At 36.6% G+C, this 24,203-nt stretch overlaps 3 protein-coding genes across 3 annotated transcripts; all 3 read right to left on the reverse strand.

Moving 5' to 3' along the window:
- Positions 1-5,245: 5,245 nt before the first annotated feature.
- On the reverse strand, positions 5,246-5,695 carry LOC147557773 (uncharacterized). The gene has a single exon (XM_086658934.1). The coding sequence runs from the start codon at positions 5,693-5,695 to the stop codon at positions 5,246-5,248; it is 450 nt and encodes a 149-aa protein (XP_086515060.1).
- A 6,392-nt stretch (positions 5,696-12,087) lies between these two features.
- LOC147557774 (amino acid transporter AVT6C-like) lies at positions 12,088-14,776 on the reverse strand. The gene is made up of 5 exons (XM_086659367.1): positions 14,201-14,776; positions 13,945-14,115; positions 13,087-13,290; positions 12,379-12,844; positions 12,088-12,282 (listed from the first exon to the last, which is right to left on the reverse strand). The coding sequence occupies exons 1-5, from the start codon at positions 14,586-14,588 to the stop codon at positions 12,168-12,170; spliced, it is 1,344 nt and encodes a 447-aa protein (XP_086515493.1). The 5' UTR covers positions 14,589-14,776; the 3' UTR covers positions 12,088-12,167.
- Positions 14,777-17,489: 2,713 nt separating this feature from the next.
- LOC147557775 (uncharacterized) lies at positions 17,490-18,194 on the reverse strand. The gene has a single exon (XM_086658935.1). The coding sequence runs from the start codon at positions 18,192-18,194 to the stop codon at positions 17,490-17,492; it is 705 nt and encodes a 234-aa protein (XP_086515061.1).
- Between the last annotated feature and the right edge of the window lie 6,009 nt (positions 18,195-24,203).

Consider the following 24,203-nt stretch of genomic DNA (forward strand, 5'->3'; position numbering starts at 1 on the left):
TCGAGAAAGGATTGGGAGATAAAATTCATTAATCTTCTTCATTTATAACCGAAAGACAATTATTTTTTGGAAAATTATGGAGATAGAGAGGTTATGAGGGAGATATCAAAGGTTAAGATATAAGGAGATTTTAGGGATTAAGATCTAAAGGTTATGTTTTCATAACCTAACACACAATTAAAATGGAAAAAGTTATGAAAATAATAAATTGTGAAAATGGTCATTAGTATAAAATTAATCTGTCATTAATTTTATGATGGTGGTTATAATTTGAGATAAGAATTAAGAGTTGAGATTTAACTGTGGAAATTGAACGGTTAAAATTTATCATGGGTTTGTATAATAGATTTAGCGAGTGGGTGAACGAATTGTGTTTGTTTTAGATAGGTAAGAGATCTAATGGCTAATATCTGAGAAAAAACACAACAAACGGTTCTTGAAAAAGTTATGGAGATAATAAATTGTGAAAATGGTCATTAGTATAAAATTAATCTGTCATTAATTTCATGATGGTGGTTATAATTTGAGATAAGAACTAAGGTTTAAGGTTTAACTGTGAAAATTGAACGGTCAAAATTTATCATGGGTTTGTATAATAGATTTAACGAGTGGGTGAACGAATTGTGTTTCTTTTAGGTAGGTAAGAGATCTAATGGCTAATATCTGAGAAAAAACACAACAGGCGGTTATTGAAAAAGTTATGGAGAATTGTGAAAATGGTCATTAGTATAAAATTAATCTGTCATTAATTTTATGATGGTGGTTATAATTTGAGATAAGAATTAAGGGTTGAGATTTAACTGTGAAAATTGAACGGTCAAAATTTATCATGGGTTTGTATAATATATTTAGCGAGTGGGTAAACGAATTGTGTTTTTTTAGGTAGGTAAGAGATCTAGTGGCTAATATCTGAGGAAAAACACAACAGACGGTTAGATTTATCTTTTGATTTGTCCCAGTCAGCAAAAAACATTGCCTTTTATATAATAGATTTATCATGGATTTGTATAATAGATTTAGCGAGTGGGTGAACGAATTGTGTTTTTTTTAAGTAGGTAAGAGATCTAATGGCTAATATCTGAGAAAAAACACAACAGACGGTTAGATTTATCTTTTGATTTGTCTCAGTCAGCAAAAAACATTGCGTTTTATATAATAGATTATTTTATTATTATATACCTTCCATAAATAATCAAACCCTTCAATCATGTCAATATAGTTTTTCTTTAGTTTTGAAATTTAATAGTCTTCTTCAATGTACAAACTCTTACATGGCCATTACAAGAACATAAAACAACATTATTCGAATTTTAATTCAGTGTATTTGAATTTTGGTGGGACATTAGATTTTTTTTCTCTTTTTTCTAATTTAATGTTCTGCTTAGCATTTAAAGTGGGTTCTTGGACAAAATTGGTTGTGAAAGTTTAACTGATGATTTCGCTTACAAAAATGCAAAGAGAAATTTTTTCAAATTAGTATTATCATTTTGGGAGAATTTGACATACACCCCCACTATTATATGAATATTAGGACTACACCCCCACTTTTTGAAAACTTTTGATATACACCCCCACCTGAACGGAAACCGTCAACTCAGAGTTAGGTTGGGTGTGTGTGAAACACACGCGCCAACCATGATGATTTTACCCTTTTGTAGATGTTGAAATATTTTGAGCGATTTTGACATACACCCCCACTATTATATGAATTTTTGGACTACACCTCCATTTTTTGAAAAAACAAAATTTTTCAATTTGCCCTCCAACGATCATCTTTTACCTTTTTTCTTATAAACTTATTTATCTTAGACAAGCTAAAAGATCAAAGCGAAAGAAGTTATTTATCTTATATGTCAAATAAGATAAATAAGTTCCTCCCATATAAGATAAATAAGTTCTTTCGCTTGATATCCCAAATAGTTCCTCCCATCTTTTCTATAGTTTGATATCTCAAATAGTTCTTTCGCTTTGACCTTTTCGCTTGTCTAAAATAAATAAATTTATAAGACAAAAGGTAAAAGATGATCGTTGGAGGGCAAATTGAAAAATTTTGTTTTTTTCGAAAAATGGGGGTGTAGTCCAAAAATTCATATAATAGTGGGGGTGTATGTCAAAATCGCTCAAAATATTTCAACAACTACAAAAGTGTAAAATCGTCATGGTTGGCGCGTGTGTTTCGCACACACCCAACTTAACTCTGAGTTGACGGTTTCCGTCCAAGTGGGGGTGTATATCAAAAGTTTTGAAAAAGTGGGGGTGTAGTCCTAATATTCATATAATAGTGGGGGTGTATGTCAAATTCTCCCTATCATTTTTAATGATTTTAAAAATAACATTGTTATTTGATTAATAAATGATTTATTATTTTTTTATGGTTAAATTATTTTGAATTTATTTGTTATTTTGTTTTTAAAATACATTTTTTTACGTTGATTACACAAGGAGTCCAACAAAAATTTGGCACCGGACCCCCAAATTTGCAGCCACGACCCTGGGTAGGACGTGAAGAAAGAATACTAGGAGATGAAGATGAGAATGGGGTGTAGTTGTTTCGAATTAAGGTACAAAATGACTCATATTCTGGAGGGAGACCTCGAAGAATACTCACTATTATCTTGCTATTTGTGGTTGGACTTCCAACAGCTGCTAGGAAATCACTAATTTGTTTTATGTTGGCTAGAAATTCTGGAATCGTGGAGGTTCCTTTCTTGCACTCTCTAAGCTTCTCTTTTAGTGGAATAACATGGGTTGTCGATCCTTGCTTTTCTTCAATGATATTCCAAAGTTTATTTAAGAATGTGTTCCAACAACATAAGGAATCACAGTCTGATAAATGATGAGTTGATCCATATTAAGAGTGTTTGGTCTTCTTCAACCCATTCAATGTATGTTAGGTTATAATCCTTGACTGTTGTTTTTCATAATCTAAGTACTTAGGTGGACATGGTCAAGAATTATCAGCAAGATCTGTTCCTCGATATTTTCTAGGCTAGGCAAGGCTGGTCGTGGGCCTAGGCGACCCAGGTAGCCCGCCTAGGGCCCCCAAATTTAAGGGGCACCCGATATATATGAGTAATATTTATATTTAGATAGTATTATTATACGTATTCTTTATGCCCATGTATATTAGGTTTATTTGGTAGTAGAGTTGGTAAAGTAAATCCTTCGAGAACCTAAGTTTTAGGGTTCAACTCCTTTGAAACACATTATTTTTAAAATACTTTTTTCTTTTTAAAAGAGGCACTAAAAGAACAAATGTCTCAAACCGTCACAATATGTGGTTTAGTGAAACCAATTAAAATTAAAGCGATAAACACACCCTAATTAATAAAAAGACAAAGGCTAATATGTGGTATAGGGAGCTCCAATCGATACGTTCGCCTATGACCCCTCAAAATTCAAGGACGGTACTGAACCTAGGTAGTTGTTGCTTTAAAGTTTTGATTGGGAAGACATTCCCCGTGGAGGTGGTTAAAATGGAAGTAATTTTAGGCGTGTTATCCATTTTTTGCTGTTTAAGAGTAATTAGAAGAGGATGCAAGAAAACAAGGAGCGGAGATTGAAGATCTGTTTGAAGAGATTAAGGAGAAGACCACACATTGAGATGGGTTTGAAGAAATTGAGGAAGAAGATGCTTTGGTTATCATGGTTTGGTTATCCTAGAGTTGGTGGCAACTTGGAAACCAAAGCTCTGATACTATACTGGTTTTCATTGATAACAATAAAACCCTAGATTACGCTAGTTATATAGTTGACGTACATCTCAATTAATTACTAAATGAGCTTTATTAAGGGGCGTAACTACTAAGAGACCAGACCGGGCAGCTGCGCGGCCTGGATTTTGTAGAATTCTCACCTACCTAGGGGTAATTTTGTAGTTTTGATACATAATCTAATTTTTTCTAGGGAGATTTTTTAGGAAATTAGGCCATTTGAAGAAGAGACAAGAGGAAAAATCGGAGGAAACCCTAGCTAATAACACAACAACTCGATTTCTTCATGTGTACTTCAGTAATCTAAATCCAACTTAAGTTTAGTAACTTTATCTTACATGAAATCTTATTTTCCTTGATTCAAATCATGAAATCATACTTTGAAGTTAATCTTTGTTTTGGGGTTTTTGGTTTTTTTATTTGAAATTGTCAGCGGGTTAGGGTCCGACCCTTACAAAGAATTAGAATTAACAAATAAAAAAACTATCAACGAAATGGTCCATGAAATGAAAAGCAAATAGACTAGACAGTACGAACTCTAAGTATACCGAATTCTAATTACACCTCGTTTGTCTTCCCTCACAATTTTGAGTAAGTCCTCTGGAAAATCTACCGGTATCATTTCAGATGTACCCATATGTTGTTGCATCTTTGAAAGGTAGTCCGCAGCTTGGTTCGTCTCACGATACACATGCATAATGTTGCAATTTTCGAACTGTGCCCATAAATCTTTAATTTCACGAACCAATCGTAAAGCTTGCCACGGGGGTTGGTTGCCTATAGTAGTCAGAATACCGACTGTAAGAGAGGAGTCGGTTGCTACCATTACACGGCGTCGTCCATACTTAATTGCTAGTTGGAGACCGAGTTTTACTCCTTGTAGCTCATGGGTGAGGACCGACACCCGGTCTACCATGGCTGCTGCTGCGACAATTGGCTCTCCAGATGAGTCTCGAAGAATCGCTCCAAAGCCCCCTTTAGTAGTATCAAATGCGCCGCCAGTGTTAATAAGTACTTGGTCTATGGCTAGGTTTTGCCACTTGCAGGTTTTGGGTACCCTCAATATGAGTGGGATATCCAAGTTCCATCTAGCTAAGATCTGTCGAGCCTCTCCTGACGAGATAGGTTTTTGTTTCCACGTTGTAACTTTTATCTTGATCTCACTAACCACCTCCCGTAAGACTACCTGTGTAGAGCGTTGTTCTCCTCGAAAAACTCGATTATTTCGTTCGGCCCAAACATGATAGATGTATGCTGAGAATACCAACACACCCATTCTGCTAGCAACGTAGATCCATGGAAATTTTGAACACACCAATCAATTTCTTCATGCCAAACTCCAGTGTGATTTCGCTGAATTCCAAACATGTCCAGCAGGTCGGGCCAGACCTTTAAAGAGTAGTTACATTGAAATAGTAGGTGCTCATCAGTTTGCGGAGCCGTTTGACAGAGAGGACATACCTCGTCCACCTCGAGACCCCACGTTCGTAGTTTGACTTTGGTTTTCAACCCTCTTCTGAGTGCAATCCAAACTATGAAAGAGTGCTTTGGATGCCTTCTATACCCCACACTAAACGTGCCCATGTAACTCGATGTCCTTTCCGGTGAATATGGTTATAAGTATCTTTTACCGTGTAAACTCCTGAGGTTGTGATTTTCCATACCACCGAGTCTCTATCTAGTCCACCTACTTCAACCATTTCCAATGTATTGAACACTTCGCCGAGAGCATGGCGTTCATGTCGGTTGACCACCCATCGACCGTTAATTAAGAAATCAGACACCAAAGCTTCCTCCCTCAAATTAGTTGCAACTCGCTCAGGGATTGCAAAATACTCGGCCAATGACCCAAAAGGATGCCACACATCCCGCCAGAAATAAGTATTACACCCATCATGTATAATATATTTAACCATATCCTTAGCCAACCTACAACCCAAAATTCGTCGCCAGCACCAAGAGCCGGAAGTCTGAATCTTCATGGTCCTAATGAGATATTTCTTCACCCATCGGACCCATAATGTGTTCTTATTACTAACAATATCCCAGACATGTCTCAGGTTGAGTGTTAAATTCATCGTCTCGATATCCCTGAGTCCGAGGCCCCCTTCACTCTTCGGTAGACATACATCTTGCGAACAAACTGCTGGCTTATTACTTCCTTCTCCGAGACCCTTCCAGAGAAACCGGTTGATAATCTGATTTATAGTTCTGAAAACACGCTTCGGTAAGACGAGTACCGATGACCAGAAAATAAGCATGCTGCCCAATTATGTTTTCATAAGTACGAGTCTACCTGCATAAGTGAGAGTCCTGACTTTCCATGATTGAACTCTTGCATGAATCAGACTGATAAGCGGAATGCAGTCCTACTTCATTCCGCTTATCAGTCAGATTCAGGCAAGAGTTCAATCAGGGGGTTTTGGTTTTGTTAGTTTGATGAAAATCTTATTCTTTTTTACCAAGAAAGCTAATTTTGTTCATGGGTTTTGTTGTAGAATTGGAAGAAGCATATCTTATGAATTTTACTAATCATTAAAGTACAGAATAGATTATGCTTTAAATTTTATTTACCAATTTCGTGAAAATCATATGTGATGATGCACAAAATGTTCAGACGTTGACTAACTTCTGAAGAGTCAAGATCAGACTTGAAGTCTCTTGGATCGATTCGGCTTAAGACAGCAGGACAACTAGATACCCAACGATCCACCACATTTTCCCCTAATTGGGAGGTCGGTCGGAAGAAACCAGCTCTGCATGAAAAGCCTTTGACATGGATAGATCAGCCCTGGAGTCTCAAAAGGAAAAAGGGGGTCTCCACAGGTTCGGCCCATATCTTACGCCCAGAACTGGGGAGATATCAGCGTTGCGCGACCTAAAGACTTAATCCCGAACTTTCTAGAAAGATCTCAGTCGGCCGCATATCTTGAAGTGTTTAAGCCCGATTGAACTCCACGTATCTAAAGGAGGAAACTTCTCCTTTAGAGTCTATCACTCCGGCAAGATACATACAAAGTATCCTTGAACTTAGGAACTTTCGCTTATCAAAGATCCGGGATAGACTCAAAGAGAAACCCTAGATACGCTAAAGAGGAAACTTCCCTTATTGTTTGACGGCAACCGCCTCACCACCGCCACTAATTATAGTTGGCCTAACTTCGCCTATAAAAGGCCCCCCATATCGTCCTTCACAGGACACGATCTCTTCAACCCGAAAAGATCACCCAATACTCAGAGTTCCGATAACTTGCCCCCCAAAAGGATCGATCAATATTCATTCTTTTACTGCAAAGAGCACCCTGACTGTTTTGAGCGTCGGAGCGGTTTTCGAACCCTTTGCAGGTTTTCCCCCCTCGGGAACAGGCGAACAAGAAGCAAGGAGCAAGGAGCGAGGAACTGGAGCAAAGAGTGAGGAGCTGGACCAGAAAAGCAGAGCAGGAAATCAGGGCTGAACAGAGGAATCTCTCCTCTCACAACAGAATATACCATCATAACGGAGGCTGTCATGCATCAACTCCCTTTTTCATGCTGATTTAACGGGAGGTCAATTTTCGACATCAGCAGTATGAATTTTTATTAGCCTTAATGTGGGTTTGTGTAGCTCAAACTTATCCTACTTCATCTGCTTTACTTTATGATATTGATTTGTTGATGTTATCATGTTTAATCTAATCTTAAGGTGGGGTTCATCTATTCTTAGATTGAAACTTTAGTATAAGAGGATATCTGATGGAGGAAAAAAACTATATTTCATTCTCATCAGGTATTACTTTCTTGATTTTATTTGTGGAACTACTTTAGTACTTCAATATGGCTTTAGATTGTCATTTGGTGAGTAGAAAATAAGTCTTTAAGTAGAAGATAGAATTTGTATAACTTCTTTGCATTTTCTTTTACCAATTTAAGTTATATGTTTGCCCTCCCGGACCTAAAATCCTGGTTCCGCCCCTGTTTATTATCATTGATAAACCACGATTAACTGTTACATGGACTTCTCAAACAAAAAATACTATTAATCCCAAGGGTGAAAACTCATCACGGTTCATCCCACCAAATCTCATTTTTTATTCTTATTTTTAAAATAAAATAAAATTAAACATTACAACAATTAATTTATTAAAATACTAAGGTGTTGTTTGTTTTTTTATATTTTTACATCTGAAATCTGAATTGGGACCCAATTCAAATTTGAGCTATTTGTTTCATCTATTTTTTTTGGATTTCCATGCCAAGGTCAAGAAAGATATTTTGAATGATTTGAATCAGAGACGTTTATCAATGATTTCCCTTGTATTAAGAGTGATCAATTTCTTTATCTTTGTTCCTGAAGTATAAAACGTTCCATCTGCTCCTGAATGGCTTCTTTCAAAAGAACTTCTGCTTCCTTGGTGAATGTCTTGGTAGAAGATATGATTTCTTGCAATTGAGGTTTATTCGTTTTTAAGTAAGTCCTTAATTGAACGAGGAATTTCTTTACCTGCCCAATTCCTAACGAATCGAGATATCCATTCTTTCCGGTATAAATAGTCACTATCTGTTCTTCCACCGTGAGAGGGGCTGATTGGGATTGTTTGAGCAATTCACTTAATCGTTGACCTATCGCCAATTGATTCTGAGTAGCTTTATCCAAATCAGAAGCAAATTGTGCAAAGGCTTCTAACTTTGCGAATTGAGCCAGTTCCAATTTTGATTTGCATATTTGTCTAATTTGGCTGAATGAATGGCCACTCATTTCAGACTTTAAAACAAGTCTGAAATAGAAGCCTAGCATCTGAAAATGTCCTAAAGACAAATATACCCCTGTCAAATCTCAGAAATTACTTCTCCATAATCTTGTCTTTCACTTAACAACTTACCACGACCACCACCAAAACCACCGCCGACCACACCACCACTCACCGACCACCACCAACCACACCACCACTCACCGCCACCACCAACCACAAACTTCTCTCCCTCTCATACTCTATTGATGTCTATCTCTCTAGATCCCTTTAAAGTCCTAGAGTTCAAACCCTAAACCCAAAAATAGTAGAGATCAAGTGAGATCCATTCAAAACCCTAGAATTAAAATCCTAAAACAAACACAGTAGAGATAAGTTAGATCCATCAAACCCTAAAAAGAAAAGCTTGAACAAAAAATGTTCATTCAAAACTCTACACCAAAAGCTGAAAATCCATTCAAAACCCTGAAACCCCAAAAGATCCATTTCTTCTTCTTTCGATTTTTTTTTTTTTTGACTTATGGTTCAAGAGAGCATGAGGGAAGGAGAAAGAGAGCAAGAGAGAGATGAGTTCTTATGGCAACAAGCAAATGGAGAAAGAGAGAGAGAGAGAGAGAGAGAGAGAGAGATGAGTTCCTACGACACTCAGTATTGGGGGAGAAAGAACGCGGGAAGAGAGAGATTTATTTAAAAAGGGTTGTTTTAGGGTTTGTTTTCTATTAAAGAGAGAGGGTATAAATGTCAAATGTTTAATTGAGACATAATTATTCAAATTAGAAAACAAACATCTAACTTTTAAAGTATTGAGATTCAACCAATTTAGATTCAGACATAAAAAAAGCAAAAAAAAAAAAAGAAACAGCACCTAAGTGAAACTACTTCACTTATTTTAATACTACAAACCGGAACTACTATACTTATTAAACTACTTATCGAAACTAATACAATTAAATACTACTAACGCAACCTACTGCATTTATAAAATACTAATGGAAGGGTGCTTCTAAAGGCACCGTGCCAAAAGGCTGTTAGCATCCATCTCTATTAGCACCAGGCCCAACTGCTCCTTTCTCTGTTAGCACCCGATAACTATGTAGGCACCGGTCAAAGCCAACTTAACCCTAACCTCTCCATCCATCTCTCACAAAATCTAAACAAAATTGGGAAATTTCAAACTTTCTGTATACTTAGACCATTCATTCAATCAGAATTCTCTCTCTCTCTCTCTCTCTCCCCGACATCTACAAGCACATGAATCATTCAATCAGAATTCTCTCTCTCCATCCATCCATTCTTAGGTTCCCAATACTCCTGGTTCTGTCCCCATAATTTAACAATGTTCAATTTGGTAAGTATCCCCTGAATAAATCCCTTGTTTTTCTACTAGTAGGCTTTATTTATTTTTATCTCTCACTTGTATTCTTCTCTGACTCCTTCGTCAAGTATTCTAGGCATCTCTACTGGCCAAAAAAACAGACATTACTTCAGTTTCTTGTGAGAAATTTAAGTCTTTGCACTACCTCCTCTCTGCTCATGTCTCCCTCTCTCTTCATATTAGCAGCTGCATAAAGACCACTTGCATAAACATACCATTTTTATCTCTCTCTCTCTCTTCATGGACTACTACCATCTCAGTGAATGGAGAAACCAGAATCATCAGTCCAATCACTCACCATCTTCTACAAAGATACCAAAGCTACATAAACTACCACAACAACAAGAAGCATGTGAATCTTCTCCTCTTCCCTTGTTTGTACCTGAACCCCCCATCAATAGCAGAACCACCACCAACTTTTAGGTGGGTCGGATGAGAGTTTGCATAAAAATTTTGAGGTCTTATAATAAAAATTCTTCATCTTCTAGAGCTATTGGTAGTAGTAGTTCCCAATTTGAACAACAGAAGAAGGAAAAAGAGCTAACGAAGGTGGACATCACCCATATTAAAAATCTGGTGCTTATAGAAAACTCGAGTCAATGACTATCAACCCGAGTCACTAAAATTTCCGGATGCTAACAGCCTTTTGGCCAGGTGCCTTTAGAAGCACCCCTAATGGAAACACAATACAACAACTAATTACAATACTAATGCACAATTTGAACTACATTAATTAGTACACTACATTATGGAAACAAAATACAACAATTAACAAAAGCTACAAATCGAAACTAATACATAAATTTAATTTACACATAGGACTTAAAACTACACTTGTATAAACTTGGAAGGACCTAACTCTAAACTTAATTTACATAAAAGACCAAAACATAATAAAAATGGGTGGGTCTCCGACACATTTCAGTGTTGTGAGTAGTGGAGTGTTGTGAGTTGATCCTAAGAGCATGTGCAGGTCCAACCTGCGTCGGCTGAACCCCAGTTAGTTGGGGCTGACTCACAACCGATCTCTTCACCCGACCCAGGGTTTAGGGTCGGTTGAAGTCCCCAACATGACTGTTGGGACATCACAACGGTTATGTTGGGGGATCACCCTTAGTCGTTGGAGCAAATCCAACGGCTAGAAATGGGTTCCTATAAGTAGGGGTTGAATCCATTCATTCATCTCATCCCACTCTTTATTTTCATCTCTTTAATCTCTTCCAATCTTTTCTATCTTTCCCATTCAATCTCTAATTTCGATTTTCCTATAATGGATTCCCGAGATGTTGGCGAAATGTCCGGCCAAAGTTTTATGGAAATATTGTCTCCTCCTTTCCCGTCGGTTGAATTAAGAGATAATGATGACGACGAAACATCTCCACACGTTCTTTCGATATTAGCTTAAACTTTTGATGATTTATGGACAAGAAGACACAATTTCAACCAAGATTACTAAACGAAACCGTATAAACCAGATGAAGATATTTTACTTACAAATTCTTTTTGAAAATCACATTTGATGCGGTTGTCGGAAATTGTCAGAAATATAAAGTACTTTGGCAAAAAATTGAAGCAGAATATAATGAGCATGCAAAGCATCAACATACGCACATGAGTTTTTGATCAGTTATTAGTTATAATCAATGTTGTTTAATCGAACTTATTAACTAAATTAAGAAATTAAAATTTTAAATTTTAGGCCACAAGAGAGTCTGAGATTGGAGCTGAATTTTTGAGGTTAAGCTAGGACTGAAAATTTTGGGTGAAAAAATAGTTTTTTTGGCCTACAACAGACTGGTTGCTCCAACACCATAAATTTGGTAGGTAGGATGGAGAATGCTTGGAATCGGGGAGGAGGAGGGGGGTAGATCTCTTGCGGGCGCTCTTACTATGTAGCCCTTACTCCCTAAAGAGTAGGTAATTATATAGGCGCCTTCCATTTTGTTTACTGGCAAAACAGGTCTACTGGCATCCCAAAGTTGACTCCCATTTTGTGTATAGCCAATTTTTTTTTATTAGAGTTCAGATCATCAAACTGACGTGGTTTTTGTAATTGATTGATTCTGTCATGATGGATAGAAAATGATGGATCTACATAACTAATGAGTTGGTGGGATTTGATTCTTTTATTATCTTATTAGTTGTTTAATTTGCAGAGAGGAGACCCTTTGGTAATTATTTATGCTACTAATCCGGCGATTATCTCGCTGAGATTCGATTGTGTTGTTTTTATATTCATCTATTCTTTTCTGAGTATGTACACACATGGAAATGCATGATACAAATCAATAGCTTCTTCTGGTTAAAAAAAAACAATTTTACAATAACAAATAGACTATAGTTACATCAATGCTAACTTAACTTTGTTATATTTGATGTAATGGCAATAGAACTTGCTATAACAGCCAAGCCTATCATTACAGTTGCCAAAATCTTGTCTCTTCTAGTTGCTATTCCATGAGCATCCCTGCATTAACAAAAACAAAACCAATTAGGTCATGCTCATTGTAGTATATAATCAACGTTGGGGGATAACGGTATATGTAAAGAGAGGGAAATTTACCGAAGAGCAATGGCACCGGGGAAGATGAAGGCAACACATAGGGCACTTGTGGAACCAATGAACTGAAAGAAGTACCATATATTTGGAATAATAATGGCAGCTATGTAGATGAACACAAGAAGGAAGAAGGTAAGCGGCAAGAAGCGTGCGTTGTGAGAAGCCAAAAGAGGCCACTTGGGGAAGAATAGTCCATCGATATTCACCCTCAATGAGAAATTGAGAAGAGGGAACACCAATATTAGATGAAGCGCATAGCTTAAACGAACTGTGTCATTAAGCAGTGATCCCACTGTTGAACTAAAATTCTGATCGAAATTTGCTAATATATCAGCCATTGTTGATTCTCCAAATAGTAAATACCCAAAGAACCCAACAGCACAGTATATTATAGCGCACAGAACCAGTGATATTCGCACGGCCAGTACCATATCAGAAGGTTTATTCAATTCTGCTCCTATCGGATGAACTGAATTTAACTTGAAAAATTAGAATTCTGGATTTTAATGAGATTAAATAAATTAGAACATATATGCTATTTGTTCCGAAAATGGGGGCCGACCACAGCGCGGAAGCTGATGTGGCCGGATTAGTGCGGGCATGTGGAGAGAAAAACGCCTGAACCAATGGGAGCCCAGGACATCAGCTTTCGGGCTGTGACCGGCCCCCATTTGCGGGCCAAATAGCATTTCTCTTTGTAGAATGGTTTACCGTTGAAATGGAAGGTGAAGGCTGTGACAATGACGGGCACGGCAGTGAAAAGCTCGAAAAATGAGGATTGGTTAGTGACGTGAGGTAGCAGCTTAGGGCTCCTTGTTTTGCCTTGCAAGAGGGCAGAGATAGCCATCCCAGTGCTAACCGCAACAAACAACACAGCCAAGAAAACTGATATTGCGGAAGTGTAGCTCAACGACTCTGCAATTATAATCAAATACTCGTACGAATGAGAATACGTGATGTTGTATTTATGTCTTCCTACTCTCTCTACGTTCCCAATTTACAAATTTTAAGTGATTGTATCATATAAGTTTATGATTATTTTTTAATTTTGGTGTTAGATACTAGATCAGTAAAGATAAGATAAAGTTACAACCTAACGATACATTAGGAAATCTCACAATTGAGAATTGTCATTATCTCAATCGATGGGTCATTAATGTGTGACCTGAGGTGAATTGATGTCACGATCTCTAATTAGGCAAAGCTCGAAGTCTATTGATAGTGGGGGATTTGTGATCACTCATTACCCTTTTCTAATAATAGACTTTCGTGTCACAAGATACTAAGCTAGTTCTATCTCTCTCTACGTATATATAGTTTAGAGTTGTATGTGGGATTTGGGGCCCTCTATTTTACTCTTGAGTCACCCTCTCTTCGCACTTGACTCTTTGGGCAGCCCAAGAGTACTCAGACTGTGTCTGATTAGTGTTGGGCTTGAATAACACAGACTGTGTTTGATTTGTGTTGGACTTGAATATCACGAATTGATGTCGGTAAATTCTCAGACTGTGCGAATCCGTGGTCCTCGGACTACTCAGTTTGAGGATGACAAATATGTAACTTACTTACCAACACGTTTTAGGAGGACAAGTGGGAGCATGACAAATATGACTATCAATAGAATAGCAACAGCTCTTGTATTCCACCAATGACTCCCAAACCATTCTTGTAATATTCCCAAGTGTTCTACCGTACTCCCATCCACTGATTCAGTGCTCCCACTCCCACACAGTACATCACCTACAAACTCATATCCACCCTTAATTAATTAAAGAAAAAATCATACACGATTAGTATTTAGAAGAAGCATAGGATCAGTAGTTACCAATAATAATCAGGTAGATTATGAGACTCCCAAGATTAGTTGACATAACGAAGATCTGTAACAAAACCGACCCGACCCGACCGAATGACTCACCCATTACACCTGCGTACGTAGCTGACTTGCCGGAATTTGTAAACCGAAGAAGGAAGTCGACGGAGATGTCAGACAATACAGCTATAATCACGATAAGAATCATCGCCGGAATTACACCCAATACCTTAAGTGTCGCCGGTATTGACATAATTCCGGCACCAATGATGCTCGTTGACACATTGAACACTGCGCCTGAAACAGATGCGCCGTTTGATGAGGAATTCCTCTCTATGGCCGAACTGTTTATCTCCGGTAGTAAAGGTGCCAATGTTCCGGCATCTTTCGCCGGCTTCATCTTCTTGGTTTGGAGTTGGGAAAGAAAAAACTACAAGAAACAGAATCATCCCTGTTTTTGTTATATAGAAAATGAGGTGGAAATGGGTGTCTGGCTAATTACCACCATATCCATTTTAATGATGAAAGCTTAAGAGGAAATTTAAGGGTAAATTTGGTATTAGATATACAAGAGGAATTGATGGCAACAAAATGATGGATGAATGTAGACGGAATAGTAAGATTAGTACGTTTTCTACAACCAGCTGGGCCATGGAAATGTTGTTCAAAATTATTTTATTCATGATTCATGAATGATGTTCTTTTAATGGTCATAAGAAATTTATTTAATACCAAGGTAAAAACTCTCTCAAATTTCGAACAAAAAAAGTCTCTCTAAAACAGATTTAGACTAGTTCTTTCTTCCCTAGATATAAAGGTTAGTGCAACTCACGAATAAAGCGATTGACATTTATGTAACAAATGACATGATTTTTTGTGTCATTTTATAACTTACATCAATAGATCTCAAATTGTTTAATTCTCATCCGTAAATCTTAATTTCTAATAAAACCACATCCTTCTCCAATTGCTATGCATATTTTTATTTCCATGTTTATATAGTTAGTGTTCTCTCATTTGATTTGTTTGCGCTAGGATTATTGTGATTATTACGAATAAATTAAGAATCTTTCACAAGTTTGTAGGACTTACTCTGTTGTGAAATTATTGTAGGCTGCCGAATTGAGTACAAATTGGGAGAAGTGCCTAAGCATTTTAGCCTATCTACTCCAAATCCGGACTTGGGCCAAGATATCTTGATGATAAGAGAAAAAGGTAGGTCTACGTGTTGATGTGAAAGGGTTCCTATCCGTGAAAGAGATATTTCATTAAAAAAGTAGGGTTAATTTCATTTTGGCTCCCTAAAGATGACCAACTGACCAAAATGGCCCCTTAAAGATGACCAGCTTCCAATATGATCACTTTTTTTGTTTTTCCGTCTCTTCCACTGTCAGGCGTTAGTAAGCTGGCATTTTCTTACCAAATTTACCCCTGTCCGCATATCTTTACAAATCTTTAAAGTCAGACCAAAATATTTATTGTTCACATCTTGGTGGTGGAGCTGCATATTGATATTGAGGTGGTGCCATGACAGGGGGCCCCTGATAATAACCTAGATAGAAAACCCACCATTAATAACCAATTTTTTATCCTCACTAATAAGAGAAGAAAGAAGAAACTTTACACCCTCAAGATGAACACATGAAAAGGGTAACTGAATCATGAAGTAAAATATAAGATTATCACACCTTGAGTTGGGTATGAGTAAGCATACTTTGGCTCACTCATCTTAGAAAACAATTACTCCCAATTGAAGAAACTGAAATCAAATCCAAGCTGGTAGTGAGGAATTTCTTTCTCTTCCTCTTTATAGAAGTGGCAAACTTGTTTCGGTGGTGATGAAGTATTGGGGAAGAAGGTTCAAGAACGAGCCTGACCTCAGATGAGCTTGTTCTTTCTTTAATAGTGTACTTGTTGCCCCAAAAAGAGATACACTCTCTCCCCTTTAAAATATGTATCTAGTGATGAATAATAAATTCACACAATGTTAGAGAAACAACAAGACTTGTGAAGAACATGGAGAAAAATATGTATTGCTCAAGCTTAAAAAAACCAATTCCATTTCACTTATTTGGAAATTTCTAAGATTATTATCCAATAACCATAACATTCTTTCACTTAAACAACAACAACAAGAAGGGTAACAGAAAAGAACAAGCAAATTCAAACTAAAAGACGGAAACATTCTTTCATTTATCTATATTATATGCACAATCTAGTATAGCTAAGGAAACATTTCAAAATCATGTCTAACCTGATTATTATCTGAGATGTTATTATTATTGGCTCTCTGGGTCTTCATTCTCTCGTAATCAGGATCATCTGTCGGTAATTCATATCGACAAACAGGATACGTATTTCGGATCCTCAACCATGGCAAAATACAGCCTCCATGGTAGATATGAGTACACAGAAGCTTCTTTACCGACTCTTTAATGGCTATATCATCTTTACAAACTGCACAAACAGCATTCTCGTAACAGATTTTGCAGCTGGTGGAGAATATATAAGAGAGCTTTCATGCTCTGTGAATTCTCCGAATAGCAATTCGTATTCAGTTGGATAAATATAACCATCTTGATCTGGATCTTGTTCTAATTCAGTTGGATAAATATAACCATATAAGAGATAAAAGATTACCTCAACCCATGGATTCGTTGAGTGTTGAAGGAATTGGCCCCAAACGATGATGACCCAAAGCAGGTTTCATGGAGAAAATAAAGTAGGGTACGAAGGATTTTGTTCCTTGATTTTAATGGATGTGTTTGTGGGTATTTATGGTGAGTAGTTGAAGGGTTATTGATGGTTAGTAAAGTTGATTTGAATTGATTGGACAACCTAGGAATAATAAATATTTTGGTCTGACCTTAAAGATTTGTAAAGATATGCGGGCAGGGGTAAATTTGGTAAGAAAAGGCCAGCTCACTAACGCCTAACGGTGGAAAAGACGGAAAAACGAAAAAGGGGGCCATATTAGAAGTTGGTCATCTTTAGGGGGGCATTTTGGTCAGTTGGTCATCTTTAGGGGGCCAAAATGGAATCTACCCAAAAAAGTACTGTAATTGTATATAGTCATATTTGTAGGTGGTATCAGGTCACGTTTTGTTGTTTAGCTATTAGACTAGGAGCATTTGACTGTAGTATGTAGGGATGTTAGCTTATGTGATAGGATCCCATACGTTTTAGTTTTCCTCATATTGTATGTCTACCCCAGTAACAGTGATCACAAACTCTCGTCATTTCATCTCAGGGCAAGATTTCAAATACTTTTTTTTTTATAGGAAGCTAGAATATCATTGGATTAAAAAGAAGGGTATACAAAAGTATTGTCCTTATAAAAGGAACTCAAAAAACTTGGAACAGACCTCCAAGTAGCATAAAGTTCATTTGCTCGGGCTGTACGAGCTAAAACATCAACCACCCTATTTGAGTTTCCAGCTATCCAGACGAAAGTAACCTGTACAAATAAACTTTTGAACTCCAACATCTCAGAAATAGTAGCTCGCGTCATGCAGTTGCATGAGTTATGATTCGAATTGACTGCGTCAATCACGTCCTTGGAATCGGCTTCAATAATAACCTTTGAGAGCTGGAGCTGAAGTGCCCATTCTAGGGCAAGCAAAAGTGCTCGGCATTCTCCTTCTTCACTTGATCTGCAGAGGATTGATTCTGTTTTGGCAAGAAAAAACGTAGCAGATTGATCATGAATCACTAATCCTATAGCAGCAGGCTGTCCCACTTTGATAAAGGAAATATCCACATTTATTTTAACATAATCTGAAGGTGGTGGTTGCCATAGGTTGCGTGAAGGTTCGGAGTGTCTTGGTGGGAGTTCTTTAGTAGGGAAAAGATAGAGACCTGTCAAGTAAATGGTTTGTTGTATATTTGTAATTGTGGTTTGAGGCGAGGCAAGGATTCCCTCAAACACGTAAGTACACCTGTGCTTCCATATATGCCATAATATTGTAGAGAAAAGAGTAGTATTTACTTGGACTGAAGAATGCATGCTAGAGAACCAAGATGCAGTCCATTGTTTCGTATTAACAACATGAATTCGATCAGTTATGATGCCGAAGTAAAACCAAATGCTTCTAGCATATTCACAGTGCAGAAAAAGATGTAAATATGTTTCAATATCTTTATGACATAAAGGGCAAAGATTGGAGCATTTAATAAGATAACACATACGATCATTAAGAGGTAACGCTTGAACACAACATTTCCAAATAAAAAGAATGACACGCGGCAAAGCCTCAATGTGCCAAAGATGGTTCCAAAAGATAGAATCTACTTGAGGGAGTGGGTGAGGTACGCTAAGAGCTTTGTATAAAGAAGAAACCGTGAATTCCCCATTTTTCGTTAAGCTCCATCTTCTAGTATCTTTTAGTTTGTGGTTTAATTTAATAGAAGTAATGTGGTTGACTAAATGAGGCTCAAAAGTATTTTGAAGCGTGGGTATATGGCAAGTATTATTGCTAATTAGTTGAGAAACTGTAGATAAAGTCGAACCATAAGTATTTGGTACGGGAAAAACGGTGTCAGGAATCTAATTTTTCATCCAAATATCTATATCTATACCCGTATGGACCTCTCAGATAGTATAAGTGTTAATAATCTTAAACATATTATGAAGAGACTTCCAGAACCAAGAGTGAGAAGACTTTGTAATACCAGGAAAAGCTTGTGTCGAAAAATATTTGTTTTTGAGGAAATGACACCAAGGTTTAGTAGGATGAGCCGATAAAGTCCAAGCTAGTTTAGCTAACATCGCTATATTGTCATTTTCTATTTTATGAATACCTAAACCTCCCATTTCAACAAAAAAAAAAAGAATACCTAAACCTCCCTGAGATTTTGGTTTAATAATATTATGCCAAGGAATAGTGTATGATTTTTTTCCCCACCAAAATGCTCGTTGGGCTTGTTCTATTTTAGTACAAATTGTTTTAGGTAGCTTAAAACATTGCATTTGGTATTTAGGGACTGCAACCACTATAGTATTCACCACTATAGTTTTTGCGGCTGGAGACAAGAAGCTATTCTTCCAGGAAGATAGCTTAAGTTGAATTCTATCTAGGATAGATCTAAAAGTATCAATCTTTCTAGAGTTTATAAAAAGTTGTGTGCCTAAATATTTATCTTTAGGGTCAAGTAATTTAACATGCAAAGATCCCCTAATTATCTTTTTGAACTTATTTGGTTTGTTAGCACTAAAAAAATACTAGACTTATCATAATTTATTTTTTGCCCCGAGGCAAAACCAAAATCATGCAAAATAGATTTTAAAGTGTCGATAACAGTGAGGTCATTTTTATCAAAGAGAACGCAATCATCCGCAAAAAGTAATTGTGTGATATCCAAAGGGGAGTGGGGTATCTGATATCCAGCTTGACATCTCCAACCTCTTGAATGGCTATTTGCATACTCTGATCTGTTGGGAGAACCAGTATGATGAACCGGTGAAGAAATCTCAATAGCATGACAAACCGATTCAGTATGATCCAAAATACGACAAAAAACACACAGATTCTTTGGAAATACTTGATAAAAGTAAGTTATTTCCTTTGGTATCCCATCTAGTTCTACTTCTGCTCCTTTAATCAAAGGGGCCTTAACATTCAAATTGATCCAAACTTTGACCACTGTATAAGTGGTAAACCTAAAACTGCTAGGAATAGTTCTTGATGATACTGCCCATACTACCAACAAGCTGACCTATATCCTCAAGATTTTGTAAGCAGTGGGGTATACCTTTCAAATAGATTTCATAAGGTTCTTGATTTAAAGGCTCCACATCATCTACAAAAGGAAAATCAATTTCCTTCATAATAGTAAAGAAATCAGCTACCACCCATGGTCTTTTTTTGTCTATCGCCTTACATATGAGCTCATTTTTTAGGTGTAGAAAAACTGAGTTGATTCGATCCGGCACCCCAACAATCTCCACACGATGAAATAGTGGATCTGTATTTCTGAAACTAATACGAAGACTCCATATCGGTATTGGATATGGACAACAAACTCGTGCAATAAACCCCTTAGAGTATTTCTGTAACTCCTCTGGTTTTAGTTTTTTGTTGAAGACAAATTTTGGTTGTAAAGTTGAAGGGATCTGAAGTTGGTTGTCCATTCTATTGGTTAAATCTAAGATTTCTATTAGTTAAAGTGGAAGGGATCTGAATTTCAAATACTTTTTTTTTTTGTTGAAATAATTTCAAATACTTAACAAAATTAATGTGATTTAATAAAAAAAACAAAATTAATGTGACTTTTTTTATGTCTCCTCCTTCATGTGAGGCAAATTTAGGAACAAAAATTGGTAGACCATATCTTTTTTTGGGGATTTTTTTATTCAAAAACTCAAAAAACGAGTTCAAATACAAAACCAGGCCCACTATGTATTAATAATTCACAGAAAACCCATTTTTTAAAAATAAATAAAGATCAACCCCAAATACGGATCTCAATGTGCATTTTCTCATCTCTAGGCATCCCAAATTTTCTCTAATACCTCAAATACCCTTCCATATATATCAAACACATTTTCTTCACTTTATTTTCTCTCTCTACCATGAGGAGACCAAAATTTTTATTAACTAGACAATTTCCTTCAGTTTATTCCCCTTCACTTTATTTTCTCTTTCTTCCCTTATTTCTCTCTCCACCATAACTGGATTTAGGAGACCAAATCCGAAAGTTGCTTCGCCGTAAATTAGGACTACAAATATGATTTCATCTTCATCTTGTTTAATGTATCATCTCCATCATTTTCAACATTTCATCTTCCTAAATGTAAGTATTTCCAGTCTCCATCTTGTTTTGTCTTCATCTTCTTTAGATCTTCATCTTTTTTCTTGATCTTTATCTTTCATCTTCATTTTTTATTTCATCTTTCTATCTTCATCTTTTGTTGCAACAAATGTATTGTGCATCATCCATCTTTTCTATTTTTCTCTTTTCAATCTATCTTCTTCAAATTTCTATATTATTCATTTTTTTTTTGCATTCAAAATCATTTTTCAAAGTATCTTTAAACTTTCTACAAACTATCTACATCTTTAGTTTTTTGTATAATTTTTTTCAACATAGAGAAAAAGATCCACACATTTTTTTTTCTAAGAAAACAAATGTACACTTTTAGATCTATTTTTCAGTTTCTCTCTCTAAAAATTACGTTTTTAGCAGATGTTGATTTTTAACAGACAAATTGACTTTTGTTTTAAGCATTTTTAAATATGTCGCCAATACGTTGTTATTACAGTGAGCAAACTCAAAAATATTTACTTATTTTTATAGATGTTACGACAAAAACTCAGATTTTGTGTCTTACAGAGATTGATATGTGTTTTAAGCATTTTAAATTTGTTGAGAAACCATTTTGATGGAACGAGCAAACTTGAAAGTGTTGTTAGTACGTTGTTGATACAACGAACATACTCAAATTTTTATTTATTTATTTATAAATGTTACCAACAAAACCCAAATTTTGTGCTTACTTACAATAATGATAGGTGTTTTAAGCATTTTAAATTTATTGTAAAAACGATGTTTATGCAATGAGTAAAATCACTCTTATCAGAGCATTTTGTTACATGTTTTCATCAAAATTACCATGAAACGAGTATATTCTCAACGTTACCATAAAATGTTTCTATCCGAACACTTCGGTGTGTGTATGTTTTATAAGTTTTGAACATACTTTATATGTTCTAAAAGTTTTGTGACATTTTGTTGCAACAAAATTCTTTCGTACTTCTTTGTTGCAACAATATTGGTCTTGACATGCATATTGGTCTTAACATGCATAAATATGTTTAGTAAATTTTTCGTACTTCCCTGTGCATATTATGATTTGTTCTCGAAACAATTTTCTTGTTTGTTACTGATATTCTTTTTTGGTACTGATTTTTAACCAGCAATAGTGAAAGCTTTTTGGAGGCTCTTAGGCTATATTTTCGGAGTTTTGGGGTCCCGTGTTTACTCACACTGGAAAAATATTTTCGAGTGGAACGAAAGCCTTCTGAGATACTCTTGGAAGATATTAAGTCGACATTCAATTTAGTTTAGTCTCGACATTTATTTTTTGTTTGGAGACATTTTACTTTTTGTAAGTGGCACAAAACTTTTGGGATTAATAGTTGAATTTATGTTATTTACTCAACTCATATATGGTTTCAACACTATCAAAGTTGTACAAATCATTAAATGAGATGATACGAGGAATCCATCAAAGTTGTACAAAACATTAAATGTTTACAACAACTCACTTGCAAAATTAGACTGTAACATTTCTTAAAATGTTCACAAAGAACATAATTTACTAAAACCAATGCAACCGAATATGCCTCAATGTTGTGAAAAGTTATCAACATTAAGAGCCACCATGATTTACTAAAACATTTTTTACTAAAACATTTTTAAATATGTTTACAACAAATGTAAAAAGATAATACCAACCAAAAAAATGTATGTAACCAGGTTAGTCTAGAACATTTACAAAAAAGTTCACAACAACTCACTTGCAAAACTAGACTATAACATTTCTTAAAATGTTCACAATAAAACATAATTTACTGAAACCAATGCAAAATATGTAAACGAATATGCCTCGACGATGTGAACAATTTTCAACATTAAGACCCACCATGAAATACTAAAACATTTTTTAATGGGTTAATTCCGTTTTGGCCCCCGATTTGTGACCAACTGGCCATTTTGGCCCCCATAAGTGTCCGGCAGTTCGTTTTGGCCCCAAAAAATTCCTAAATGGCCCCAAATTTTTTCAACCTCCCAATTTTACCCCCATGGCATTTCTGTAATTATCTTTTTTTTCTTTTTCTTTGTCCACCTCATCTAACAATCACCACATCACCTGTCCACCTCACCCTTCTTCTCCGGCGAAAGGTTGCCGGCCGGAATAAAAAATTCCGGCCGGCCACCTTTACCCAAAAAAAAAAAAAAAAAAAATTTTTTTCTTCATCTTCTTCATTTCTCTCTCTTCTTCATCTCCTTCTTTCTCTCTCTTCTTCATCTCCTTCTTTCTCTCTCTTCTTCTTCTTTATCTCTCTTCTTCTTCTTTATCTCTCTTCTTCTTCTTTATCTCTCTTCTTCTTCTTTCTCTCTTCTTCCTCTTTCTCTCTAACCCCTCTCTCTTCTCTCTCTATAACTCCGGCGAAGGGGTGGAGCCCCTTCGCCGGAGAACCAGACCTTGAAGGTCTGGTTTCCAACCAGACCGAGATCTGGTTTCTACAACCAGTCCCGGTCTGGTTGGAAACCAGATCGGGATCTGGTTTAAAACCAGATCCCGATCTGGTTTCCAACCAGATCCCGATCTGGTTTCCAACCAGATCCCGATCTGGTTTCCAACCAGATCCCGATCTGGTTTCCAACCAGATCCCGATCTGGTTTCCAACCAGATCCCGATCTGGTTTCCAACCAGACCGAGTCTGGTTCTACAACCAGACCTTGAAGGTCTGGTTTCTACAACCAGACCTTCAAGGTCTGGTTCTCCGGCGAAGGGGCGGAGCCCCTTCGCCGGAGTTATAGAGAGAGAAGAGAGAGGGGTTAGAGAGAAAGAGGAAGAAGAGAGAAAGAAGAAGAAGAGAGAAAGAAGAAGAAGAGAGAGAAAGAAGGAGATGAAGAAGAGAGAGAAAGAAGGAGATGAAGAAGAGAGAGAAATAAAGAAGATGAAGAAAAAAAAAATTTTTTTTTTTTTTTTTTGGGTAAAGGTGGCCGGCCGGAATTTTTTATTCCGGCCGGCAACCTTTCGCCGGAGAAGAAGGGTGAGGTGGACAGGTGATGTGGTGATTGTTAGATGAGGTGGACAAAGAAAAAGAAAAAAAAGATAATTACAGAAATGCCATGGGGGTAAAATTGGGAGGTTGAAAAAATTTGGGGCCATTTAGGAATTTTTTGGGGCCAAAACGAACTGCCGGACACTTATGGGGGCCAAAACGGCCAGTTGGTCACAAATCGGGGGCCAAAACGGAATTAACCCTTTTTTAATATGTTCACA

This window comes from Eschscholzia californica, unplaced genomic scaffold (genome assembly GCF_041429995.1).
Source record: "Eschscholzia californica isolate CP2 unplaced genomic scaffold, dmEscCali1.0.p SCAF_2, whole genome shotgun sequence".
In the NCBI taxonomy this organism is placed as follows: domain Eukaryota; kingdom Viridiplantae; phylum Streptophyta; class Magnoliopsida; order Ranunculales; family Papaveraceae; genus Eschscholzia; species Eschscholzia californica.